Here is a 27,194-nt window from a genome sequence, read left to right as displayed (position 1 = left end):
GCTCAATCACCATCCTACAGAATGTCAGTTATAAAATGGATTCATTTTGACCCTGATAAAAAAGTGTTTTAAACCTCTCCATTCAGCGAGTAAAATTCTTTCAAACCTGAAAGTTTAAAGAAACATTAGACTTCAATACAAACATCTCCAATGGCCACCATGTGCTGTGGTAAAGCTTGTGTGAGCTGTTGTGTTAGAAAAGTTATAGACAGACACACACATACACTATTCATACTGCCAACTGAACAGGAACAAAACATTATTTAGCACAAATAATGTACTAATTGGATCAATTTTTCTACTTAAATGTTAAAGTTTAAATAAATTTAAAGACTCTAATACATTGCTGTTGCTATTGAAAGTTCAATGTAAGCTTATATATGCAACTATATAATGAAGTATATATAGGCATTTGTGGGCTTTCGGTTTCCACGTTTCCTCCTTTTCAGTCCTGTTTAGCACCCTGGAGCATACAGTGGCATTTTAGCCACGTAATTAAAATAAATATAGTGATTGGAATATATTGATTTACTTGACTACTGTCATTAGAATTGAAATTTTCATGACTACTGTGGGAGGTGGTGATATTTAACCGTGTTAGGAATAACATGTTTCACTTATGAAAATTAAATATTATTAAATATATGTTTGAAAATATTATGTTCAAGTTTCAGGAAGCTGAGTACTGTGTACTTTGTATTCCACAGACGGAAGAAACACAGTTTGAGTCAAGGGGGCAACACAGGGAGCTGTTTATTGCAGGACACAGGATCACCTGAAGATGCGCTTTGAGTGAGGGGGGCAACACAGGGAGCTGTTTAATGCAGGAAACAGGATCACCTCAACAGAGACCAGACTTGAAGCAAAGCAGCAGTGTACACCCTCTGTGCAGGGAAAAAAAACAGAAAACAGTAAACTCCGCATTTAGCATTAGATCTTGTATTTTTATCAATCATCAGAAAGAATAAAAAAAAAAACTAACAGTCTGAGAAATCCCAGGTCCTCATATGGTAAAGAAATAAAAAGTGCATCTGCATCACACTCACACAGACAACAAGTGCAGTTCCACTATGCTCAGACAGACAGGGAGCATATCTGCATCAGGTTCAGACAAACAGGGAGTGCATTTGCATTACACTCAGACAGACAGGGAGTGCAGGTGCATCATGCTCAGACAGACAGCGAGTGCAACATTATCAAAGGGGAAAGAGAGGTCAAGACAACCTATGCCATGGCACTGTTTTCCATTAAAGGATCACTTAGTTGCTAGATCGTCTCATTTATGTAATGTTTAGAATTAATATTATGGGCTGCAATCCTTACAAGTTAAGTGAGGGCATATGATCAAGGAATACCACACAATGCTATCAATTATGAATGACCGAAAAAAGAGTGTTCACGTTGTTGTTGAGGGGGACTTCAGACTAGATGTTTAAATAAGATATTTGCCATAATTATTGACTGCACAGACTTGCAGCAGATTCACTGATAGATTTGTTTTTAACTTTCTCTTATCATGGTTTTTTGGAAACAGAAAGGTAACTACAGGCAGAATTGTGTTCTCCCATCAGCTTCTATTCTGTGCAGCCAGTGTTACATGTGTTCACATTCAGTTCTCAAAGTGTGTATACAAAGGTGTTTTTTGTTTTTCCACCAATAAGCACATGTGTACTCTCTGAGAGGGGGCAATGCATGCATGTGTGGGGAGCATGCAGCTTCTCTATAACTCTATTTCTGCAAGTTCCTGTAACAAGACCCCTGCTGTAGCACCTCCCCTGCCCTGATGTAGTGGTGATGAAGGCAGAAGCTCTAGTTCAGTGCAATTCACATAGACTGTGGTCTCTCACTTCACTCAGGACTACAGCACAGCACAGCTACAACAGGGTCACCGCAGAATGTGTCCCAGAAGATGAGGAATCTCACTGCATATCAACTGGAACAATGATGACATGCTCCAGAGCTGTGTGGTGAAAGCATGAAAACTGATGAGAAAACTAAAAAACACAGAAATAAATAAATATCAGCATACCAATTGATGGAATTTTTTAAAGTGTTAAATTCAAGTAACATAACATCAATAATCATTTTTGGCAGGTGGGGTTCAAGTTGTTTCAGGAGGCCAGGATGCCCCGGCATATGATGTTGGTGCTGTAGCGCCGTGTGATTGGAGAGTGGCCCCCCAGTTGATGGGCATGGCCCCGGCGTATGATGTCAGTGCTGTAGCGCCGCATGACTGGAACGTTGCTCTCTGGCCCCCGTGGCTGGGCTTTGGGCGTGCCCACTTCTGGTGGCCTGCAGGGGGAGCCTGTTTGCCTCTCGCTTTTCTTCGGGATCCTGAAGCTGCCCCAGTTCTTCATGGGGCCTGAGGCCGTGCGCAGCCTCCTCAGGGAGCTGTTGCACTTGGGCACAAAATCCACAGACATATGCGAGTCATGGCCCACCTGGACCCCCGGCTGCCTCAGCACACCCTCCATACTCGATTTAAGCAACCTCTGTTTAGCCTTGAAGTGGGACGCTTTCTCTCTCAGACCACTCCGCCTGTCCTCGTCCTGATCGCCACTCCACTTCCTCGGAAACTCTGGCTCCACCTTATGGCTAGCAGCCTTTACATCAGGTGGTGTTAGGCCATCACCCTTATGGGCTTTCCTGCCTTCCTCACTGCAGGTGGAGGGATTCCTAGAGTCATTGACTATGTTGGACGGCTTGTGCAGCTTCTTCTTCCAGTTCCCCGTCCCCCTCTCTCGCCTATGTGGATCCTGGCCTGCCTGTCGCCCAGGGTCTCCCTTCAGCAGCCTGGGACTGGACACCAGGGAGGAGACCCAGCTGAGGAGCAGAGTATCCTCCAGACACGGTACCGATAGGACCCCTGCAGTGATGGGATGGAAAATCCAGCTGTTACATCCTTTCATTATGCATGCCGCTACTCAGAGTGAAGCACTCACCAATGAGAACACAACAGAGCCCCAGGCTTACCTGACAGACGGTCCTCCTCCAGCAGCTTAACATGGTGGTGAAAGATCTGTTCTTGAACATGGCAAACTGCACGTTTTATCTTTTCCCTACGCGTCACCATGTAGGTGAGGTTTCGCACCTGGAAAACAGACACTTGCATCAGAGAGGCACAGAAGACCGCACAGCTGTCAGCCCTAGCTGCAACATGATTCATATTTTAAGAACATAGCGAGCTATCCTCAGGGGCACACATGGATGTAAGTTGCAGTATGTTAGTGCCATCAGACTTGCATGCTTCTCAGTGTGTTTTGAAGCAAACACAAATGCCTCAGTCAACAACAGCACTGCCTGAAAGTCAGGAATGAATGCTACTAAAGCAGTTCTCTCAGTCATTTAGGAGAGAAAAATGCACAAATTGTAAATATACTACAAGCACACTTCACTTTATTTAAATGTCTGGTTTTTGTCATTTTGTACAAAGGCTTCCATTCAGTTGAACAGTAAGATGCTGATATCCTTGGTGTTCCGGGCTACTGACTCGACCAATGTTCCTACCAACCGTATCCACCTGATCCACAGTGATTGCAGCAAACCACCGAGCAGCTAAAATAAGTACATTTTTCCCCCTCATACACAAAATGACAATTCAGTTATCTAAGTAAATGGCTAGGACAATCATAATTTATGCAAGTAACGTAAAAGTATAGTGTTGATTTGTGACTTGTGATGGAGCCACATGCTGTCACAGCACAAGATAGCCAGCTAACTAGTAACTAGGTACTGTAGCTTCCAATTTTTCTGGCTAGCAAGACTAGTACGTTGTTTTCTAAACTATGCTTGTTTTAGTAAAGTTCCTTCCATTAACGCAAAACTCAACCACGTACCAACTGTATCTAGAGTAACTCCATAATCCATCCATACCCCATTTATTATTTCTGGGGATTTGTCGTGTTAGGTTAATGGATGATCAAAAGCCAATGAAGCACAACACGGAGCAGCAGCTCAACATCGGTGCTCATTGATCAACTGGCAAAAAGTGAGGATGCTGCCTTACAGAGAACACTGGATACTGTTACACGCCTAAAAAGACGTAAGATTTTTTTTAAAGAAGCTAGCACCCTGGTATAATGACTACATAAAGATGCTACTTGTGCTACTACTTGTGCTCTCAAATGAGCCTCACGTAAACTTGAACACAAATGGTCCTCTACTACACTATAAGTACTCTCCCTTGCCTGGAAAGAGAGCCTTGCAAGATACAAGAATGCTCTATCAAATGCTAGATCAAGAGTTCTCTACCCTAATAAGAAGAGAATAAGCATAAGCACAGATACCTGTTGCCAGACTACAAAGGTGTCACACATCAATTGACGCCTGCCTTCCAGTAATGTTCTAGGTTTTATGAAGTTCTTTGACAGTAAAATCAGAGACAAGATTCAAGGTTTTCCCCACAGCCCATGACATATGTTTGGTTCTTCTACTGGTTTCAGAACAAATGGATGGTGAGACATCCCCGAGACTGGTTTCAGTCTGGTGCTGTAAGACTTAAGCTCAGCATTTGACACTGTTGTTCATCCTATCATTAAAAACAGTCTTGAAAACTTTATTGGTCTCAGTGGACAGGCTCTATCATGGTTGATTCTGCGCACACTTTTGTTTCTTTAATTTGGCACTTGCTGCTGATGTCAACAGACAGCTAGAGGCAGCCTCCCTTCCAGGTAAGTTTATAAAGGTGAAACTGCTAACTGGAAGAGGAGTAGAGAGGATATACAAACCTATGATGCCGTATTTGCATTGGACAGAAGTTTGGTGATTATTGTTTTTCTGCAGGAGCAGGAGTACAGAAAGTGCCCTTTGATGACCACACTAAACAGCGTATGTGGGCAGGGCCGGATTAACAACGGGGCTAAGGGTGGCTTAAGCCCCAGGGCCCACAGACTGGCAGAGCCCTGGAAGTAACCCCACGTCAGTTCGGTAGCCTGTAAATTTGCAGCCCGTTCGTTGTTCATGTGTAGGATATAAATAGAGAGACTATGGGATGATTAGACAAATTGACTGGTTGTTTTTATTTCTGGTCCAATACAATTCCTTCTTTTCAAATTCAGTGATGACATGTAGCTGTAGCACCTTTTGCGCCCAATTGTAAACATTCGGTATAGCCAGCTGTATTCCCGTTTAAATGCCCAATAAAATGCCCAAAAAAGCAACAGTGGATACACAAAAAGGAAGTTAAAAGCCAAAAAACATAAAGGAGAAGAGGAGCTGAAAAATAAAATACCCAGACTGACACAGTATTTTAGTCTCAAAACAGCAGAAGCACCAGCGGGAGAGGCTGGGAGAGATATCTCCCTCCCCACAGGTAACTAACCCTTTCGCACGTAACTTATTTTTATGCTATGTAGCATGCGTGTTATGTTAAATGATTTATGTTTTCATTAGCATTATTAAGCTTCTCATAGTTTTCAGTTAGCATTTGCTATGTTTTTTTAACGTTAAATCACTGTTTCCTCAAAGCTAAAATTAGCTAGAATTTTTCCAATCTAGTGTTCTAATCACACCAGTTTTATCATACGTGCTAAACGGCAAATCACACCGGTGTGACCGTATGCGCCAAAGGGCTAAGATCGTATATCTGCCAGTTAGATGCGCATTTGACTGTAATTATACGAAACTGCCTGGGTTATTGATTAGCGCATCTTTATCTCGTCCCATAGCCTCACGATTAGTCCGTGTGAAAATGTAACTTTGCTTGATTTCAGTTTATTAATCACATCATGTATAGTTAGCTGGGCTAGGGAAATGTCCAACTGGCATCCAGTAGCTAGTTAGCACTGGGGCATCTAAAATCTATTTAGTTATCTAGCTAGCTGAACAGACAAGTAGCCTAAGAAATGTTGTTAAGTGTATGTTATAGTTGTGCTGTGGTTTCCTGTACATATAGCCTTGATGTTGTCCTTGTCTCAGGTTAGAAATAATTGTTTCCACAAAATAAATTAACTAATCATACCTACTCAACTTTAATATTGTTGTGTTTTCAACTCAGATGAAAGGTACAGTCCTCGAATCTGGCAAAAGGTTGTTGATAATTGAGCTCAACAGCCAATCAAATTACACCCCTCCCTTCCGTGCTCCTGAAGCAACGTCTTGATTGGCTGGAATAGTGTATGGCTCGGTCAGAGCCACTTTGTTTGTTTTCCATTTAAAAAGCCAAGACCTGAGAGCCTGAAAATATTGTGTGATAATTTTGAGGGGGCCCTTTGATTAGGTGTAGCCCCAGGGCCCTTTGTGTTCTTAATCTGGCCCTGTATGTGGGGGCTACAACAATCTTGTTTTGATGACACTATTTGATTTTACCAGTAGCCTGTAGATAGAGTTTAAACATACAACAACCACAGTACTGGGCCATTCTGTATGATGCTGTTTGCTTTCTTGGGTACTTGCTACCCTGCATTTTGGAGTCACTGCCTCTTTTCAGTTCCCTGAAGCTGAGCTGGACTATCACCAAACATTAAACTAAATGACAACCACCACCAGTGCTCCGGTGACTGTGGAGCCCTGATGACAGTTGGCCCACAAAGAGATCTCAGTACTCAGGTGAGTCGGTAAATTCACCTTAGCTGCCTTGGATTGGGAGGTCTGCCTCCTGCCACTTCTGGGTTAATTTGTTTGCTTTTTTCCTACACTCACACACAACACACAATTAGGTTTGGCTAGGCATTCCTTTAAAGCCATTTCTCAGTTTGTTTTCAAACCATGGGTAGCTAGTCATAACAAGGGTAAGTTAAGGAATACCACAAGGCTCAGTGCTTGGACCTCTGCCTTTCTCACCTTGTGCAATTCTCAAAAGATGGATGGCTGTCTTAAATATGTAAATAAATGGATGAATCATATCTTTCTCCTCCTAAATGCAGACAACGCTGAGGTGTTAGTAGTTGGCCCCAAGTCCTTAAGAAGTAAATCATCTGATTATGTCTTAAACCTAGATGGCATCTCACTGCCTTCTAGTGCTACCATCAAAGACCAGGGTGTAACCATTGATACAGACTTCATATTTGAAACAGAAAAAAAAGAAAACATCTCCAGGGTTGCTTTTCATCACCTTCAGTCTCTGGTGGACTGAGCTATCAGTGCTGTCCCTAGGTCACAACATGGGAAGGGTCCAGCTATGATCTGGTGGTGACAGCCTCAGGTCTGCCCTCAGGACATTGCTGGCCTTCTGCATCCAATCCCTCATAGCCTTTTTCGGTCAGGGCTTTCCTTATTTTGCACAGACTTCTCCTCTCTACTCTTTCACTCATCCAGTCAATCCTCTCTCCATCCACATACTTCTCCTTACTAATGGCTTCTCACTTCTGTGGCACTGCCAACTGCTTATCTACTAGCCAAAGAACAAGATTATTGGGCCATTGCTGTCCTCTTTGCTTTAAGATTGATGATCCCCACCCACTGCCTGCCTGAGACCACTGGCCACTGGAACTGTTCATTAACTGATCTGATTAACTGTCTTTTCCTGTCTTTCCCTTTCCTGATGTTAGCATTTCCATTATTTTCCAGGAGTCTCTCCACTGCCTTTTCCCATGGTTGGGGAATAACTTTCCATTTTGTTCCAAATTAGCCTGGGTTTTTTCTATTTTTTTGTTATTCTCTCTGGAAAATCCACTATGCTTTTTGTAAAGCGCTTTATGATGATCTGAACTGTTAAGATGTGCTGTTACATATTTGATTTGATTTAATTTCTCCAAGTCCTGCTGCAGCTATGCAAAGAGCTACCTACCCTCTCCAGATCACACCATGGGTGTGTGAGGAGCTACCTACCCTCTCCGGGTCCTGCCGCAGGTGTGTGAGGAGCTACCTACCCTCTCCGGGTCCTGCCGCAGGTGTGTGAGGAGCTACCTACCCTCTCCAGGTCCTGCCGCAGGTGTATGAGGAGCTACCTACCCTCTCCAGGTCCTGCCGCAGGTGTGTGAAGAGCTTCAGTCTGCAGAGGAGGACTTCCTGCTCTCGCTTTGCCAGGTCGTCCTCCTCATCCTTCTTTGGGGTAAGCAGTGGCCGGTTGAAGTTGGCCTTTCTCTTCAGCTTCCAGTACTGATACAGGAAGTCCACAGTCTCCTCGGGGAGCTGGAGGTGGTGGGCCACTTCCTCTACTGTCACAAACTTGAAGAACTCGTCTTCCAGCTGCTGCAGCTTCAGCTTGCGGAGGCTGAGCATCTGTACCTCCTGCTGGTTGACACCAAGTACTGCAGATGGGTCCAAGCAGGGAGCAAAAGTACATAGCAGTTCTCCATTTATAGGCGTTTCCCCGTCTTCATCCTTCCCTTTCTCCTTCTCCTCCTCTTCCACCTGGCCTCCCACTGGTCTGCCCTCCCGAACAGAGTGCTTTGGGCAGAAGGACTTGAATTTGACTTCATCTGACTCTGTAAGGATGGTGTTCATCTTCAGGTTGTGGTCAAGAGCGCACGTGACATGGAACGCTGTGCGGCAGTTTTTCGTGGAGCACTGAGAGGAAAAAGTGAGGGACTTACGTAAGTAAAGACCACAAATCTTACTGCACTTACTGCTAATGATGCAGTGGTGTTTCGCTCCACATGAGAAAACAGCATCATAAAGGACTATATGCCTCAAAGCAGGGAAAAATGGCAGAGTGACAGACCCTATGATCTAAATGTGAATGAAAATACCATGCAGATACCCATGTTACGGATACCATCTGTTTCAGTACATCAAAAAGTCAGCTGTTTTTATTACCTGCATATATAAGTTAAGTTTAAATTCTGCTAAACTAGCTAACACTGCAGTGAAATCTCTATTTCCAATGATTATTTTGCAGACACAGGCATATACCCTCTCTTCTGCAAGTAGAGCACACACACACATACACAACCTCTCTCTTGTAAATAACCCCAAACCAACAACAAGCAGAGAGGCCAAAACCAATACACTTCAGAGAAACTGGAATGGGACTGGGGCATGGGGGTGGGCATGTGACCTCAAAAATGCAGTAATACGAGTCGTAGTCAAAACAAAACTGCTCAGACAACCTGATCTATCGCTTAGCATCACCATGGGACCACCCAAACGACATCCACTGGTCTCTAACCCCAATGCGAGCTCACTCCTCCCCACTCAACAAGTCTCCTCCTGCTCAAATTCAGCAGCCCCTGCTTTTCCTTCTCCCTGTCACAGATTCACCATTATATGCAGAAAGGGAGGCTGCCCCTGGCTGCATGACTATGTAAGCAGCAGATGCCAAATCAAACAAACAGAAACATGATTTGTGTCTGCACCCTAGTCCTAACCCTGTCTACCTGCTTCCTGCCAACAGACTAAAGCCATCCATCGAGCTATTCACACCATAAAAGTACAACCTTTTCTGTAATCCGCTGCAACATGGTAACTGCAGCGGTACTTCCAGAGTCGAGAGCCACCACACTCCACCTACTGCCAGTGTTCTTCCTGGTTTCTATGCAAAGAACTGTCAATCAATATGCATGCACACCTCCCTTATTTTATTTGAAAGGTTTAGATCTATTCTCTGCATGCTCTGAGGAGGGGCCCCTGGCTGGATGCTCTCATCCTTACCTGGATGCAGGCTCCAGTCTTCTCTTTGCACAGGCAGCAGAAAAGAGCCCACCTGTTGCTGGGGATGTGGGACACATTCATGATTGGCTCCATTTTCTCTGGGTTCCCAATGCTCACCTGCTCAGAGACAGTGAGGTGCGCATGAGTACTGCCCTGCTTACAGGCCTACCAGCACACCTGTACCATGTGGCTTTTCCTCCTCCAACTCCACAGGCCTCCACTGGCCATAACCATACAGAGGGGGGGGGGGGGTTACACCGTGACAGTGGGTGTCCTCACCTCGGGGATCCACAGGGCGCAGCTAACATGGGCCCACTTGGTGCCACTGCGGGTGGGCTTCATGGCACCCCCGGTCTTGGGGCAGAGGAGGCACTTCGGCAAAACTCCCAGGGCGCAGATCCGACACAGCCAGCTCCCCTCAGGCACTTTGAGTATGCCGTAGCATGCCTGCAAAAGTACAGCACACTTGAGAACACCTGAGCAGAGAGCTTTACAGTAGCATGCCTGCAAACACACAGCATACTTGAGCACCTAATAAATGGACCCAAACAGAAAGCCATACCAGCACACCCAGAAACACTCACACACACTAACTATTAAACTGTAAAATCAAGTCCAGTCCCTATTAGGCCTGCACGATATGTGGAAAATCTGCGATGTGCGATAACATTGTTCAATATTGCAATGACAATACGACTTGCGATAAATAAACAAATATTGAAGTGTGCATATTAGCTATACAGTTCTTATGTCTTTCTGCTTTAATAGGTACACTGTTTAACATAGACCCCAAACATTGAATAGCCTATGCCCACTGAATAAAGAAATGAAATCAATTTCAAACATGCTTTTATTGAAAAAATTGCACATGAATACCCAACCAATTAAACAGAACATTGATTTAAATAAGACATTATAACTATAAGAAATTAAAGTTTAATTTCCCCTGCTCCCTTTAAAATATTTTCTTCTAAACCAGAGGTGCCCAAATTCTTTCCTATGAAGGGCCAAAAATTAATCTGGATGGAGGGCCGCAGGCCATAAATAAATGTTGATGTTATCTAAAATTGTGAAATGTTATGTGAAACAATGGACCGAACGGTACTGACACATGTAACGCTACATCAGCAGAGAACAATAATCCTGTACATCACATCCAACTATGCCTTTACCTTTTCTGAAGCTACCAATTCAACAGACTGGTTTGTGTGTAATTCAGTATGTATGGTCTAACCATGAGTATGCACTCTTCAAATTAAAACAATTTAATGGGATGAGTCAGACAAACAGAATGCAACATGATTACTCGGTAATGGACAGAATGTACCATGGTCACTCAGTAACAGAAAGAATATTGCACGATCACTCTGTAGGAGATTACTGGGGCACTGCTGCTGTAACCCAGAATTGCCTCAGTAAATATCCAGCTGTATAAATGGATAACATTGTAAAAATGTAAGTCGCTCTGTATAAGAACGTCTGCTAAATGCCAATAATGTAATGTACTACAGATAGAATGTTGCATGGTCACTTTGTAAGAGACTGAACAGTTATATGACTGAGAGAATGAGTTATATTGTTGGTCAACCATGGACATTTTGTAACTCATTGCACTTTTTGTATTGAACGTAAAAGGAATGAATTTAATACTTAAGCATGCTGATGAAGTTCTCTTTTACACACCAGGTTTATGGTGACGTTTAAAGGGCACGACCCTGATTTGGTTTTGTTCTTTAACTTCTTGATGATAAAAAAAAAGACATCAGACAGGCTCCCGAGTGGCTCAGTCAGTAAAAGCACTCGTTCCGAGTGTAGACTGAATGCTATGGCCCGGGTCACTAGCCGACAGTGACTGGGAGCTCACAGGCGGAACACATTGGCTTCGTTCCGCCGGGGATAGGGGTGGGTACCAGCAGGGTAACGACCCAGCTGGTCGATCGGGCGCCTGTTGTCCACGTGCCAAACCTGCATATGAAATGTCTTCCTCCGACTCATCTCTGTGCTAGCTTGGCTTGTGGATCACAGTGCAAAAAGAAGCAATGGCTGACATCACGTGTCTCGTAGGAGGGCACGTGCTTGTTTGCGCTCTCCCGGATTGACAGTGGGGGTTGTGCAATGGGACCGAACATCGATGACAAATTGGGCATTCCCAAAATTCGAGGAATTGGCCATTCCAAATTGGAGAGAAAATGGAAAACTTAAAAAAAAAAAGACATCAGACAAAAAAGAGCTGAGTGCACATGTCCATGCATTGCACATATACACACGCATGCTTATTATGCACACACATGCACGGGCACACATGCACATCAATGCACACAATAGATTTAGGGTCAACACCATTTCAATACAGTGGAAATGGAACAGCAACTAACCAAGATTAACAGCCCCTTGCATCATCACCAATAACACTGTGCTTTGACTGAGATGTTTTTGAATAATAAAAAAACTCCTATCCAGCAAAACCTACAGTGGGGTGAAAAAGTATTTTCCCCCTTCTTGATGTTCTCTATTATTGCCTAATTGGAGCACTGAATGCTTTCAAATTTTCAAACAAAATGTAATATTGCATACATGGAACCTAAGTAAACAAAACTGCACTATTTTAATGTTGATTTTGTTCCTTCAGTGAAAAGAGTTAACATACACCCATATCACCCCTGTGAAAAAGTAAATGCCGCCTTAAATCTAATATCTGGTTGGATCACCCTTAGCGGCAATAACTGCAACTAAACTCTTCTTATACTTTGATATGAGCCATGAACTGCTTTAACTCTGACAGACTGTTTAGGTTTTCGAGCATGAAGAGCTCTTTTCAGGGCCTGCAACATCATCTCTACTGGACTGAAGTCAGGACTAGGCCATTCCAAAACCTTAATTTTGTTTCTTTTTAGCCATTCAGATGTGGACTTGCTTCTGCGTTTTTGATCATTGTCCTGCTGTATCACCCAATTGCGCTTTAGGTTCAGCTCACTAACAGATGGTTGGACATTCTCCTTAAGAATTGTCTGGTACATAGCAAAATTCATGTTTCCTTCCATGATAGAAAGTCAGCCAAGTCCCGAGGCAGCAAAACATCCCCATACCATCACACTGCCACCACATTTCACTGTAAGTATGACGTTCTTACATGAGGATACTGTACACCAGACATAGGAAGACTTGCACACTCCATAAAGTTCCATTTTTGACTCATCTGTTCACAGAATATTATCCCATATTCTTGGGGATCATCCAGGTGCTTTTTAGCAAATGTGAGGCGAGCTTTGATGTCTACCTTGCTACTCTTCCATAAAGCCCATTTTTGCACAGTCTCATTCTTATTGTTGAGTCATGAACACTAGGGGCCAACCGATTATCTGGTCGTTAGATAATCGGGGCTGATATTTGCAAATTTTTGATTATCAGTCATTGGTATATTTTTATCTAAATTCCTGATTTAAAAAAAAAAAAAAAAAAAAAACTTTTAAATGCAATACGTGTACTATCTCAATGCATCTCCTCTGTCAGAAAAACTGCTATTGGTATGGCTAACATTCCACAAAATTCCCTCATTGGCCGAGACAGTCGTATCTGACCCTGAAAATCAAACTTTTTCTCAGACCTGCTGCTGGAAACGAGGATGGAAGGTAAGTATCCAGAAAAAGGGTCGTTGTGGTCAAAAATGCCGTTAATCAAATTGCACTAGGCTAACTGGACATTTTTAAAGCAGTATAAGTAGTCTACGCTTAAGCTAAAAAAACAAGCTTGGAGTATAAACAAATAAGGACTTGTAATAAGGACTAATTGGTGCACTTATGCTATAAGTTGCAACAGTTTCAGCACATTTAACAATTAGTAATGTGTATTTATTCAAATGAAACATTCAAAGAAATTTACCCTAAAGCACATCCCTTCTGAATTACAGTTGTCATTTAAGCAACCGTTCACGAAATTAAACTTTAGCTCGCTTGCGGTTGCACTGTATGTCGGAACGTCGCGGCAAAGCTGAAATATACCCGTTTGCCGCTTTGATGTTTCTTCATTTGGCCTCATCATCATCATGGAAGTCGAGTTATTAAAACAAAAATTTGCACTTCACAGTATTTTTGCTAACTTTATCACAGTCCTTCCACACAGTACCCTACTTTTGTATGAGCTGTCCATGTTTCACATAAATGACTTATGAGCAAATGGGCTCCTAGAATCTCCCCGCAGCTTCAGAAAAAGCGTGGACGCACAGGCTAGTTTTAGGGTTTGATATTTCATACTTTATGATTAAAATGCAGCCTAAATTATGTATCAATTTGCTTTATTTCTTACGCAATGATTTCCATCGTCCGTCCGATAATTGAATGCTTTTGGAATATCAATAGGCATCTGCTGCATAGCCAAAATAAGATAACCAGAGAAATTTACCCACAACTTCAATATTAGCTCCCTTTCAGTAGGACCTGGCTCTCTCTCGTACACCGTCTCATTCGAACGTGCACACCGTCGTACACACGCTGCAGCTCAAATGTGACCCTCACAGATAATCTGTAATGCCAAATGTGGTCGCTTTAGTTATTGCACTTTTTAGTTTATTTTTATATTTGAGAAAGTATTTTGCTCTTTATTTAACTTTATGCCTGAAAACATGACTCAGTAAAGAGGGTTTATAATTAAGTCCATGTTGTCACAGCCTATTTCTTTTCACATGAGAAAAAAAAAAGTTAAAAGCATAATAAAAAAAAGCATAATAAAAACGCAAATATCGGCCTCAAATATCGGTTATCGTCCTCTTTTTGTCACAGATAATCATTAACGTATCATATTGGTCGATCCCTAATGAACACTGACCTTAGCTGATGTTAGGGAGGCCTGCTGCTCCTTTGGAAGTCTTGGGAAATTTTGGCAGGTGGGCCTCTCCTGGGAATATTCACCACTACTCATTAATGGCTCGCACTGTTTACACTCAACAGGACTGGTTCAACCAAGCCTGGCTGTGTTCAGTCACCTGAATCTAACTATCAACGAAAATTTTGTTAATTTGTTTCAAAACTAAGCAGGCAATTACTTTTACTTTTTGTATTAAATGAATGAAATAATGATTTAAAACTATGTTTTGCGTTTTCTCAGGTTTCCCTAATATTATTATTAATATTCCCTAATAGGTCTAATATTAAATTTTATTTCATGATATGAAACCATTCAGTGACAGAAACATGCAATAAAAGAGGAAATCAGGAAGGGGGAAAATTCTTTTTCACACAACCATTACAAATTCCAGTGTAATGATCCTAATAATAAATAATAATAATAATAAGTAAAAGGCACTATTATTATTATTATTATTATAGTAAACAAAACAGAATAATGTATATCACCACTTACAGTCTCTAAGATACTCCTCATATACTGAGGAAAACTACCCTCTGAAACAAAATTAAACTGCTGACCATTGAGGGGTGAAGGCAGGACAATGCAGTCAAACACTGCAGCACCAGACAGTACCTTTGCCCCTCACTGCTTACCTGATGAACGCAGATGTTACACTTGTCACAAAAGACCATCTCATTCCCATCTTCCCCCTCAGGCGAATGACAGACATCACACACCACATCCTCGTCATACTCAATGCCCAGTCCTTCTTCTGTTTCCATGGCATGGTTCATGTTGTCATAGCAATGGTGTTCAAACTCCTCCATCACTCTCTCCATAGTGAACTCGTCCAGCACCTGCATCCCTGTGGCAAGTCAGCATATATGTCAGAACACTCACATGCACACGCACACGCACACACACACACGCATACACTAGCACACACACACTAACATGCATACACTCCACTGTTTCACAGAAAGTGTGTATAAAGCTCCTCCAATCCATTAGATGGTGCTATAGTACATGTACAGTGAATTTGCAGCTCAGCTGGCGTCTGTAGCCTCTGGCCTCTGTTTCCATGTCCTCTAAAATCTAAATCAATCATCTCTAATGATTAGTCATTTAAAATGATAAAATACCATAACTAAATGTAAATATAAATTAATGTAAAATACTAACCCTACCTTGTGCTTCAGTGTGTTAATCTTCATTTTTGTATTTTAAGGAAAAACAACCCACTAGGTAACAACTGCTTGCCAAGAATCACACTGGAAAATCAGATTAAAGGATAGATACATGTATAAACTTTACAAAATAACATGTTTGTCTCTACAGATTTATATTTATAGATCCATGCTTGAAGGACACTAGGAGACACTTCCTGAGAAAATGAAGGAAGTACACTCCTTCCATGAGTATGACTACACAGTCATACCCAAATAATATAGGCCCAGTTGTTCAGAAGTAATCTGATAGGATTTTGGCTTCGGATTTGATCGGATTGGATCAAATCTTGAAAATGGGTTGTTCAAAAGAAAAAAAAGGATTCTGAAATCGGATTAGATCACGTAATCCAGTCTTGGTTTTGATCTGGATCAAACCTTCAGTAAGTGTTGTTCAAAACTTTTTAGAAGGATTGGGATACCTTTGATCCAAAACATCAGGATTATCCTTATCCCAGCAGAAGGGTGGATTCAGGGTGGATTTCAGGAACAAAATGTTATAAAAGTTTAAAATGGGTCAAATAATACATTTGTACAACATTTGTATCATGTAGTATATATACATTTATTTATATTTTGCACCTGATTTGTTTAACCAGTACAGTGATAAAGTAGATAAAGTAGTGTTATGTCCTAGGACATATTCGTGTATGTTTTCTCTCTCTCCCTCTCGCTCCGCGTCCAGGTTACAGCGTGATTTTTTTTTAATGACCATTTTCCCGTTTTTGTTAGTTAGGGAGTTAGGGAAGTTGTTTTGTTTTTTTGTTTTTTTTTTTCCTCGGTAGGTTAGCTAGCTTCCCTCTTCCCCAATTAGTTGTGTTTTGTTTATTATTTTGGCCTGGCTCACCCCTGAAGTATTATTTATTCAAAAGAAAAAAAAAAAAAAAGAAAAAGGCTGACGTGAAGACGCAGTGTGTGCGTGTGTTGTTGTGCGTGTGTTGTTGTTGAACGCTGGAGGTTGGTCTGGGTCTTCAACAGGGTCAGGTGGATCATAAATGTCATCACAGAGAGGGACATTGCCCCTGGTAGCAATGTTGTGCAGGACAATACAGGCAAGTATTATGTTGCACGCTCCCTGTGCTGTTTTCTGTCTCTTTGAATAAGAACACTTAAAGTGACCCCACGCTGGCTATTCTATCTGTTGTTCTTTACATAGCTAGTACCCTACATTGTGATATGTAGTCCCATTTAGAGCACTGGTAATCCGGATTTGGTCATCTTGAAAAATTTGAATCTGGATCAGGCTGATCCAATCCAATGTTGCTTTGAAAAACCGGCACAAAAGTAAAATGGATTACCTGATCCTGGATAACAAAACATGGGATTTCCAAATCCGGATCATTCAGACTTTTTGAACAACTGGGCCATAAAGATCAGGGAGTATGGGCTCGCCTGCAGGGCACTGGCTTTTCACACCTGTGAGTCAATCCACCCTCCACACTTTCTTCATTATCACTTAATTAATGTACCAATACAATCTGGACAAATCAGATTCAGTCTAACATAAAAACATTTGTTTTTGTATTTAACATATCTGATAACAGAAAAAAATCAGTTATACCAAGAGCATTTCATTTTCTCCCCAATGCAGAAACATGTTCATATTCAATGTATGTCCGTCTCCTTGACAGTATTCAGATGGGTTTTTTTTTTTTTTACTTTTTTCATGACTCAAATCAATAGTTACATATTTTCAATACCAAAGTGAAATGTTTTGCAGCAGATGTTACAACTTGCCAATGAATGGAATATTTGTGTTAGCTGAGTCTAGTTTCTCCCCCACACAATCCTTTATTGACGGAAGTGTCCCTATATTAACAACATGAGGTAATTGCAGGTACGCACAATGTACATTTTTGTATGGCAGGACAGTTGAAATAATTTTTAAGACATTCTCACAAGACAGAATTTCGATGTGGAAAATAACCAGCATATATTTAATACATTTTTATGGAAAAGCCAAGCCTGATGGGACAGATTTATCACTATGGTGGTGAGCTTGGCGAGAAATATTTACAATGTACAATGTTTACCTGGCAAGCAAGTTATTGGAAAGGCATCTAAAGAACTATGGGAATGTTGGTCAGGAATACAGGACACTGTGCGTCTGTGTGTATGTGCACATGCAAGCGTATGCTTGCATGCGTGTATGCGTGTGTGTATATATGTTTTGCTATTATAAGTTGTGCAGATGTTACAGTGCATTACATTTTCCCATTTAATGACAAAATCTGAAGTTTCAGCATTCAGCACAACATACATGATGATGTTCTCAACGTCCTTTTGCAAGCATGTGGACACGCATACCTAATCAACACAAAGCATGTGGCTGCGCACACCAAATGAACACAAAAGTTTCAAAATTAAAAGTTACTCAAATGTATGTCTGTATTCTCTTTAAATCTATACATGAACACCTGCAAAAGGGGTCTGCCACCAAGACAACTGGTATTTCAAAAAACAATTCAGACCACTTTAACGTACAACGAACAAGCGCTTTCTTTACAATTTTGAAATACCTTTTAGAATTTTACAGTGCTTGAGTTTTGCCTACTTGTGCCCTGCCTCGCTTTGGATAAAAGCATCTGCCAAATGAATAAATGTAAATGTGAACGTAAACCTTCAGAGAAGAGAACATTTTCAAATCTCATTCGACATCAGTCAAAAACTGACAAATTTTAAACCAAAGTACTGACTTGCTGATTTTCATTAATTCATCTGCACCTCTTTCATTAAAGCCACACTCACTCTTTAGTCAAAAAGAAATGTCCTGTTGCACCCAGCTCTGCTTTCTTCTTCGAACCTTAAAGGGACCGTTTTACAGGGTCCCATTCATTCTGACCTCAGGCTAAAACTGCTGATCCAAATCCCTCACTGCAATCGTGGGCCACTGCATCATTTCCAATGACCTCATGGACTAAGAAGCTGTACTGCGCATCTGTGACCCTATCACTAGCACACCTGACATCCCAAGCTGCGGCTGACTCAAACACAGTCGGACATTTTATTTTGTACAAATTCAAAAGTAATATTCAGATTTCAGATCTGGAACATTCAGGCTAAATCAGCCTGCTAGTTCAGGCATATACTGCTGACAAAACAGGAGGTATGAACCCTGACCACTTTTATGTCATTGCTGCACCTCAGTAAGCTACATTTCCCTGAGGTAGTTCATGCAATGGTTACATTTCAACAGCATGTAAATATGTATGCTAACACAGGTGTCTGTTAATGATTATTCAGCTAATGCAGAAATAAATTAAATTTAGAAAAAGTAAGATGCAGTGTATCTATCTGCATAACTGCTATGACTAATTACATTACACCCATGCAAAATGTTGTTACCTAAGGGAACTAGCTTTAGTCTACATTTTACACAATACCCATACTATATACAGTTCTCACGATACCCATAACACATACTATCCTCCATGCTCAAAAGGTCAGATTTTGTCCAAGCAAAATCTGACCTTTTTGTCCCAATTAAATGAGAAAACTCAATGAATGATACAAGACTTTATTTTGGTATAATAAGCATCATCTAGAGGCCTTTGCCTTTCATATAAGCCATTTCTGACTCCAATTGATCAACTACAAGTCAAGTTATTATTTGCTGTTCCTACAACTTGGATAAGACGACCAGCAGAGGGCAGATACTGACTAACGCCTGAATAACGTACCACTGATGAATCTCTCTTTCTAGAGGCTCAAGGGTACAAACTACAAAGTTGACTTTTGGGATTGCCTGCAAATACTCCAGTACTGAGCACCACTGATGAATTCCTTGCATGTTTACCCATGCTTGCTATGATATAATGTAATTGCTTAAAAATGATACTCCACTACCTGGAAAATCAGATACAATAGAAAATGGCTGATTGCACAGTCTAGTCAAATCGAACGCTTACACAGGATTTTTCTGCACTTGAATTGTTAAAGGTTGAATTTCTGAAAATTCTGCAATGTTTCCCCTCACAGTCAAGTGTGCTGCGATTTACTGTTTTTCTATGTAAAGTACAGGTAAAGAGTTGCTTCATTAAAATTCCTTGAGCCAAGTTCAGTGTTCATTACCATATCCTGTATCTACGTTTGAGTCGCACAATGATATTGTCTGCATGTTCCCTTATAAAGGGTGGTCTACAACACTTGACATAAAAACAGCAGCAAAGAGCAACACATTTTAACCCCTTACTGAGGCCGATCTGGTCAATGGTGTACCTCCTAGTTTTATAGTAAAAGATCAGAGGTAGGCGTCAAGAAAGTTCTGGTTTGAGCATGCTCACCCATCTCACGGAACTCCTCGTTGGCCAGCTGAAGCCAGACTTCGTCCCACTCATTCAGGTCATAGCGACACACGCCCTCTGCGAGGGTGCACAGATCCACGTAGCCCAATGGTGGAGGCTCCGAGCCAGAGCAACGGATCAGCTTCTTGGGCCTGGCAAACATGATTTCCTTTCCTTTTTCTACCACTGTCCTATGAGCACACACAAGAACGCACTCACTCACACACACACACACACACACACACACACACACACACACACACACACACACACACACATATATACACACCACAGAGGGAATGAGGATGCCGTCATTACTCATTTGTTTAGCATGGGCATTTGAGACATTTTCCATTTATACATGGAACTGTATACCGTTTTCCATATTTGACTGCCACATTTCACTGTTTCATTGGACTGTCACAAATTTCACAACACAACCAAGGACATACATGTTCTCACCTTGAATCAAGTCACAGAAATTAAGCTATATTATGGCAAAATAGGACTACATCTTAGGAGGCACACCTAGTGTTGCCAGTCGAGTTGGAGAGGTCTATGCACAATGTAATTCCACCCCATGCCGCATATACACATTGCACCTGTGATGCCACTTTGAACAGTACATGCCCTTAAGTGGAGATGCACATGAGCAACACGTACCGAACCACAGGCTGTGGGAGTGACCCTGGGCTCACTGGGACCTGCACCCCCTTCTCCCAATCTTGCCTCCAGGGGTCTGCCAGAAGGTAGTAGTCCTCTGGACTGAGTTGGACCGAGTCGTGCAGCTTCATGGCAGTGATAAAGTCTGTCCTGAACACCTGAAACAGCAGAAGCTGCTGATGGATTCTGCCCCAGCTGAACAATTTCCCATTCCAGGTTTTACTGCACCTGCCACCCAAACTACTAATGCCACAGAAAACACATTCTGTCTATCCAGAATCCAGAACAATGAGCCTTCAACCGACTACCGTCACCAAGGGCATTTATTTCAACATCTCAGAATATAATGACAGCTGCAGAACAGGACCATCTGTCCCAAATCAGCAACAGGCCTTCCTCCATGCCCCTCCCCTCAATCATGCCATACTGACCTCCTCTCAGCCACTCACCTCAGAGGGCTTCCTCCCTTCCATTCTTGACCAGGAGCTTCTCCTGAGCTGAGATGTGGAATGCTGTGACAGAGAGTCTGTGTTGCCTGCAGGGAGAAGATACTGTTTCCTCATGTGCTAGTAATGTTATATACACTCCACTCTCAGTTCACCATGTTCTAGAACTATTACATTTGTCTCATTTCCACATGATCTAAAAATGTTATTCCACTCCCATTTAAGTTTTTCTAGAAGTGTTACATTCCACTGTCATTTCAAATGTACTACAAGTGTTACATTCCACTCCCCCTTCCACAGGAAGATTCCTTCTGGGTTTGAAAAAGTCACTGCTGTGTGTACACCTACAAACAGGTCATCAGTGAGCTTATGGTTTCCATAGCATTTACATTACCGTACATCATTTACAGTTTTTTTTTTTTTTTTTGAAACAATGATATCCATTTATACACCTGGATATTTACTGAGGCAACTGTGGGTTAAGTACCTTCCCCAATAGTACAGCAGCAGTGCCTCAGCAGGGAATCGAACCGACAACCTTTCGGTTACAAGTCCTGCTTCTTAATCACTATGCTACACTGACACCCGAGCAAACACAGCAAAACATTTGTGAATGTGCGGATTATCAAGGTGAGCACAAATGCCACAAGCAATAAAGTTGACTAGGTACTGCTGGTATTTTCATAGCTGACTAGCTAGTTAACTAGCTACTGCTGGTATTTTCTTTACAGAGCTAATCGGTATGGCAACAGAAACAAGTTCATCAAGATTTTCCACTTACTTGGTGTCTTTACTTTCTCAACAACCCACCATAAATTGCAGGAAAATTTCCAAGTATAACTTGAGCCATTCTGAAAAGGGTGTAATTAGCACTTCCTCTTCTCTTGCTAAACAGAATTTTACGTGTGGTAAGAGAAATCCTACTTAGCTTCTGATTGGTTAACCAAGGGGAGCAGGGTGGAAAGGTGATTCCGAGCCTTGTGAAAGAGAGCATGCTCCCAGGGGCACTACTTCACCAGCAGCAGCAGCAGCAGCACCAGCACCACCAAGCGTGCTGCGCCATCTGCTGGATTTGCTGGCCATTGCCCCACCCCTAACCCATGGTGAGCCAAAGAGCCCCTAGTGGAGATGGCGTGTGGTTTGTTTTGCCCCATCAGGCCTAGTGGGATCTGTGCTAAAGGCACAACCACTGATGCCTGTGCAGAACCTCCAGGCCTCCAGGTAAGCAATCCGTCCATAAGTATGGAGGTAACCTGACCTTGAGATTTGATGGTGCATTACATGTATGACAGCATACTGCTCCAGATAAGCACATTAGTAACATAATTAGCCCTTGGATGGCCAAGGCATAAACACAGCATTTAATACAATGCTTACAGTCTAAAAGTTACTGGATACGCCCTCCAGCTCCTTTAGCTATATTTCAAGAAAGCCCTGACAAAAGAATAAGAACATCAGACCAAGCAACCCCCCCCCCCCCCCCCCCACAACCCCTGGAAAGCCTCAGAGGAAAAGGGCTCACTTCCATCATCAGAGTCCTCACAGCTGCTGAGGTCCCGACCACGCTTCATCTCTGTTGCCTGTGCTGTGAAGAGACAACCAGCAGAACAATCGTTATTATCACTACATTATTATCACTACTTTTTACAAAAAAAAAAAAAGCATGACTTAAAAAAGAAGCAAGCGCAATTTGCGCAACAAATTAGGAAGAAGTTTAATGGAAGCCAGCAATTGAGCACAGAGTCAACTGGCAGTGTACTACAGAGCTTAGCAGCTCACTGGTGCTGACTGGTGGTGAGAGGTCTTGACATGTTCTGCAGTTGCCTGAATGGTGTTAGCCTAACTCAAACTATGCCTGAAATCTATTTAATTTTCCTCGGTCAGAGGCTGTCATTTGTCACACACACACTTGTAACGCTTGTACTTTCTACACTTGATAGCAGGAGTCTTTACCTGGTGCTTCAGCTGTGTGCAACGCAATGCTTATGCTGCATGACAACTACAAGACAAAGCTCATCATCGAATTTCAATTAATAAATCAAATTTTTATTTGGTATTAGCTTATTTTCAAAATCAAAAACCAGAAAAACCAGGGCCTAGTGGGGGAAAAAATGGAAAATTATTCCTTCATCCTGGGAAAAGGTGACCAAGAGACTTCTGGGAAACAATGTAAATGATATCACATAAAGGCATCAGTTGATCGCAATAGTTCTGTTCCATTTAAGGTAAAAAAAAAAAAAAAAAAAAAAAACAAACATATTACCTATGCACAAATGGCTTTGAAATTTGTGCGTACGTGTGTTCTGGTTTCTTTGAGCTAGCACCCAGTAAACTCCACCTATTACTTAACACCAGTAATGTCAAAGTTCATTACTGTTTATTAATTTAACTAACTTAAAACAATATATCTACTGTGACCAAGGAAGCAATAATTTAAAATAACCTTGAATACGTAACAAACATAACTATTTTGACTGCCGAGTTCACAAGGTTCATGCTGCATACTCACTAGACATTTTGTAGATGGCAGAAGCACAGAGCAACATACTCAGGCTCACAAGGGTTAAGATAGTCAGGACTAAGCCCTGATAAGGGCTATCTGCCTGCCTGCAGGTCCTACTATGACTGCCCACTCCTAGCCCATCCCTACAACTGCCAGAAGTATAGTTTTTTGATCTGGAAGCACTAAACACATGGAGAAGCTGTTTTTTTTTTTTTTAGTTGTCTGACTGTTTTTGCAAATCCAGCACAGTAACATGAGGACAGTTTCAATGAATTTCACTTGAACATAGATACAATTCCCCCAAAGATCTCAACTGTGATTTTTTTATGCCTCCTTCCCCTTTTTGCAACCCTATTTGGGAATTACCAAGTGTTCATGATGCTAGTCTCACTAGTCTAGGAGAGATAAGATGAGATGAATTCAGTCCTCTAATACACTCACACCACAAGTCACTCACCGCATTACAGAGGAGCGGGCGCCCTTTGGAGGACAGGTGCTACTATGTATATAGGGTTTAAAACAGCCTGGCACCACTTCACAAATGATGCAAGCCATGCAATTGCAACTTTGCCTTTCGATATGACATGATGGAATGCTGGGGACAACCAACTCCCACTAAGCCAGGCAAACAAATGTCATGACTTACAGAAAATGACATACTTAAACCACACAAAGCACTGTAAACTGTTAACTACTTAATTCTGTGGTTTTCTCTCCCCCCCCCCCCCCCCCCCCGCCCACAAACAATACCTTCTGCAGATTTATGACCCTAAACTGCTGGCTCACTGATTGGTGTGAACCTCATACTGTAGTCTTCCTCGCTAACTGGAATGTTCTTTGAGGGGGTAAGACCATCAGTCTTTTAACCACCATCTCAGAGGGGCAAATAAGCTTAGTATCGTGTCCCTTTCTAATGCATTTCTATTAGATAAATAAGTGCAATAATAAATGATGAGTACATTATATTTGATGTATTATAGAAAATAAACTAGTGGAAATATTGTCTTCAAACAAATCACATACATTTGTACAAACGTATAAAAAGATTAATGTAATCTGCTCACATAATTTAATGAAGATAATGTGTCAGTTACTTTGTATTATTTCTGTTTGCGAACTGCGAACTGGCTTTGCTCGTAGCACAAAGATAAACTTTCGTTTCTGAAATATAATTGGTCACCTACACATTAGGTTCCTCATGTCGCTCTGAGGCTGTGCCGTTCTCACGTGATTAAACTGAGCTACATCGGCCGCAGCCGGGCGACTGTTTTCAAGCACAATTTACCTACGGTACTAGTCAACCAGTGTGCTCTTTCGCAAGGCAGCGTCCACGCAAAATCAAGACTTGCATGAATCTAGTGGCAGAAGCTAACAAGCTAGCTAGCTAATGATTATGAGGCACGCTGAAGCACACTTTTAGGAATAGGCATGTGGTGACAACTGCCAACGGAGCTAAGCAAGTCCACACAGAGAACAGTTTGCTTTTCAGTAAAATTTCAAATTCAGCCGGCGTTTTATTGTTCTCTACAGAAGAAACAAGACTTTGAATGTTTCCATAATGAAAAGCTTAGTTTTGTTTTGTTAAAATTCGCTAGCTAGTAAACCATCTAATTTCTGCTAAATTATGGTACCTAGCAACTGTAGCTAAGTTGCAAGACCGTCTAATTAGCCCGCTAGAAAGCTACCATTATCAGTTAAAATACATATCCACCAAAACTGAACGGTATCAAGTACTTAGGTGGAGGGACACATCTACGCTAGCAACGCAACCGTTCAGATTTTAACAAAACATAACCATCAAACAAAAATGTTGACTATCGAGTGGAGAGAGGTACAACAGTCCCCCGAACTTAATCTTTTGGCGCCATTTTAATGACGTAGTTTCTAAATTTCCACAAAGCAGCGACCTTGGTATTAAATAAAACACTTTTAGCTTGCAAGCTACCTATCCCGTAAACATAACCGATTGGGTGAAAGCTCTATTTTACAACGCCATCACCAATTAGCCAAAATCAGTAAAAGAGAAATAGGACAGTACCTACACACTACAGTGTGGCCGTAACGCCGGTGTTTCTGTGTAGCTAAGAGATGCATACAACGCTAGATGGTAACGCTCCTCCATACACAAATAGTACGTGATGACGTTGCGGCTACGTTCGCAATTTTATGCAGGATGGGCTGCGCGAATCCAGGCGTACAGCTGTCACGTGATGGTGCACTTTTCGTTGAAAATGCGCAGCTACGTTGGCTTCTCCTTCACAATTTCCCTCTTTTACAGTTAGGCTACCTGGCTTGATGGACACACTTGCAAATTGACCAATTTAGTAACTGAAAGCAGTGGCGTCGTTAGGTCCGATTATTCGGGGCTATAACCCCGAATATTTTAAGCCTAGCCCCGAATATTTTCGCCGTGAAAAAGGAGGTATTCATAGCACAACAGACAGACTGTGTAACAGAGCGGAACTTGACTTGCAGCGTCCGAAGGTGTGATAATATTTATTTATTATAAAGCTAGATATAACCAGAGTTCGAATTACGAGGGGGGACTGGGGGGCGGGACTTGGATACCCCCCCCCCCCCAAAAAAAAAAAAGAGGTTAAAAAAACTTCTTCCTGTAATTGTAAATATTACAATATATTTCCCATATTCATGCCTGGAAGAATATTGTTATATGATTTCAGACACACCTAAAGTGGACAATACCATTTCTTAACCTTGACGTTAGTTGAACGTCTCGTCTGCCTGCCTCACTCCCATCATTGCAGTGGCTCGCATTCTCACTAAAGTCTTTGCTCCCGTGCGTCGCGCAAGCCAATGGGGCCACTGCAGGTAAATGTCAGCTAGCTATCTAGCTTGTTTAATACACTTTACTTTCTTACCTTCAGAGTTTCTGAATTAGATTGTGTCAAATGTCTACGGATGAACGGTAATGTTAACTAGTTTCTAACTTTTGCCTTAGTTAAATTTTAACTAACTAACGTTTGCTAGCTAAAGCTAACGTTTGCCTTACCTAACGTTAGCGAACTAATGTTAGCTAGCTGATAGCGCGCCCTTTCATTCCAATGTTGGCTTGGCATTTCATTACCAATATAAAATGTCATATATTATCTAATAAACTGGTGCTTAGTCATGAGCAGTGGGACAATGGAGGGTTAGTTGTTGTAGAGATACGTTTTGATATCAATATAGAGTTTATTATTTCATTTTAATAGTCTTTTGTGTGGCTGTGGTGGTTTAGTTAGTCTTTTGCCTTTTTGATATTAGCTTTCATAATAGGCGCCCCCTTTGTTTTTACTCAGGAATTTAGGTAATTGAACAATATTAAAATCCATGTGTGCTGAAGGCTGAGTAATTGTATTAGTTAAATGTATGACTACTTTTTGAACTCGGATTAGATTTCATTCACAGAGTCAACATGAGCAAGAGGAGAGGAGATATCCGGCACTTTTTTGGTGCTAAAAAAGAGTAAGTTGAAACTTGTAAGAATTAGGATTTAGAGATGATAATGCAGCCTGTATTTTCTGTGGTTGTCATGCAGGCTTAACACTGAGCAGGATAGTATGGGTGATGGTGAGTTTTACATTTATGTGCTGTTGTATTAAGGAAGCAGAGGGAGGTCAGAATGACAGTCAGCAGGCAGGAGGAGGGCAGTGAGCAAAGAGCTAGTAGCAAAGAGGTGAGTTACAAAGGAGACTGCACT

The 27,194-nt window shown here is 41.8% G+C and overlaps 1 protein-coding gene across 3 annotated transcripts; it reads right to left on the bottom strand.

The window, feature by feature from the left end:
* Positions 1 to 736: 736 nt before the first annotated feature.
* On the bottom strand, positions 737 to 25,582 carry jade1 (jade family PHD finger 1). 3 transcript variants are annotated; one of them, XM_036517228.1, is made up of 12 exons: positions 25,533 to 25,582; positions 22,514 to 22,576; positions 20,995 to 21,080; positions 20,546 to 20,703; positions 19,883 to 20,073; positions 15,027 to 15,238; positions 14,353 to 14,421; positions 9,811 to 9,978; positions 9,532 to 9,648; positions 7,891 to 8,448; positions 2,974 to 3,091; positions 737 to 2,866 (listed from the first exon to the last, which is right to left on the bottom strand). In XM_036517228.1, the coding sequence occupies exons 2-12, from the start codon at positions 22,560 to 22,562 to the stop codon at positions 2,112 to 2,114; spliced, it is 2,481 nt and encodes an 826-aa protein (XP_036373121.1). In that variant the 5' UTR covers positions 22,563 to 22,576; positions 25,533 to 25,582; the 3' UTR covers positions 737 to 2,111. The 3 variants fall into 3 exon arrangements, with proteins under 3 accessions (XP_036373121.1, XP_036373122.1, XP_036373123.1); XM_036517229.1 differs by having other exon boundaries at positions 25,537 to 25,574; XM_036517230.1 differs by lacking the exon at positions 14,353 to 14,421.
* Between the last annotated feature and the right edge of the window lie 1,612 nt (positions 25,583 to 27,194).

Source organism: Megalops cyprinoides, chromosome 22 (assembly GCF_013368585.1).
Source record: "Megalops cyprinoides isolate fMegCyp1 chromosome 22, fMegCyp1.pri, whole genome shotgun sequence".
Classification (NCBI taxonomy): Eukaryota; Metazoa; Chordata; class Actinopteri; order Elopiformes; family Megalopidae; genus Megalops; species Megalops cyprinoides.
Note: the sequence above shows the minus strand (reverse complement) of the source record. Positions and strands in the feature narration are given on the sequence as shown.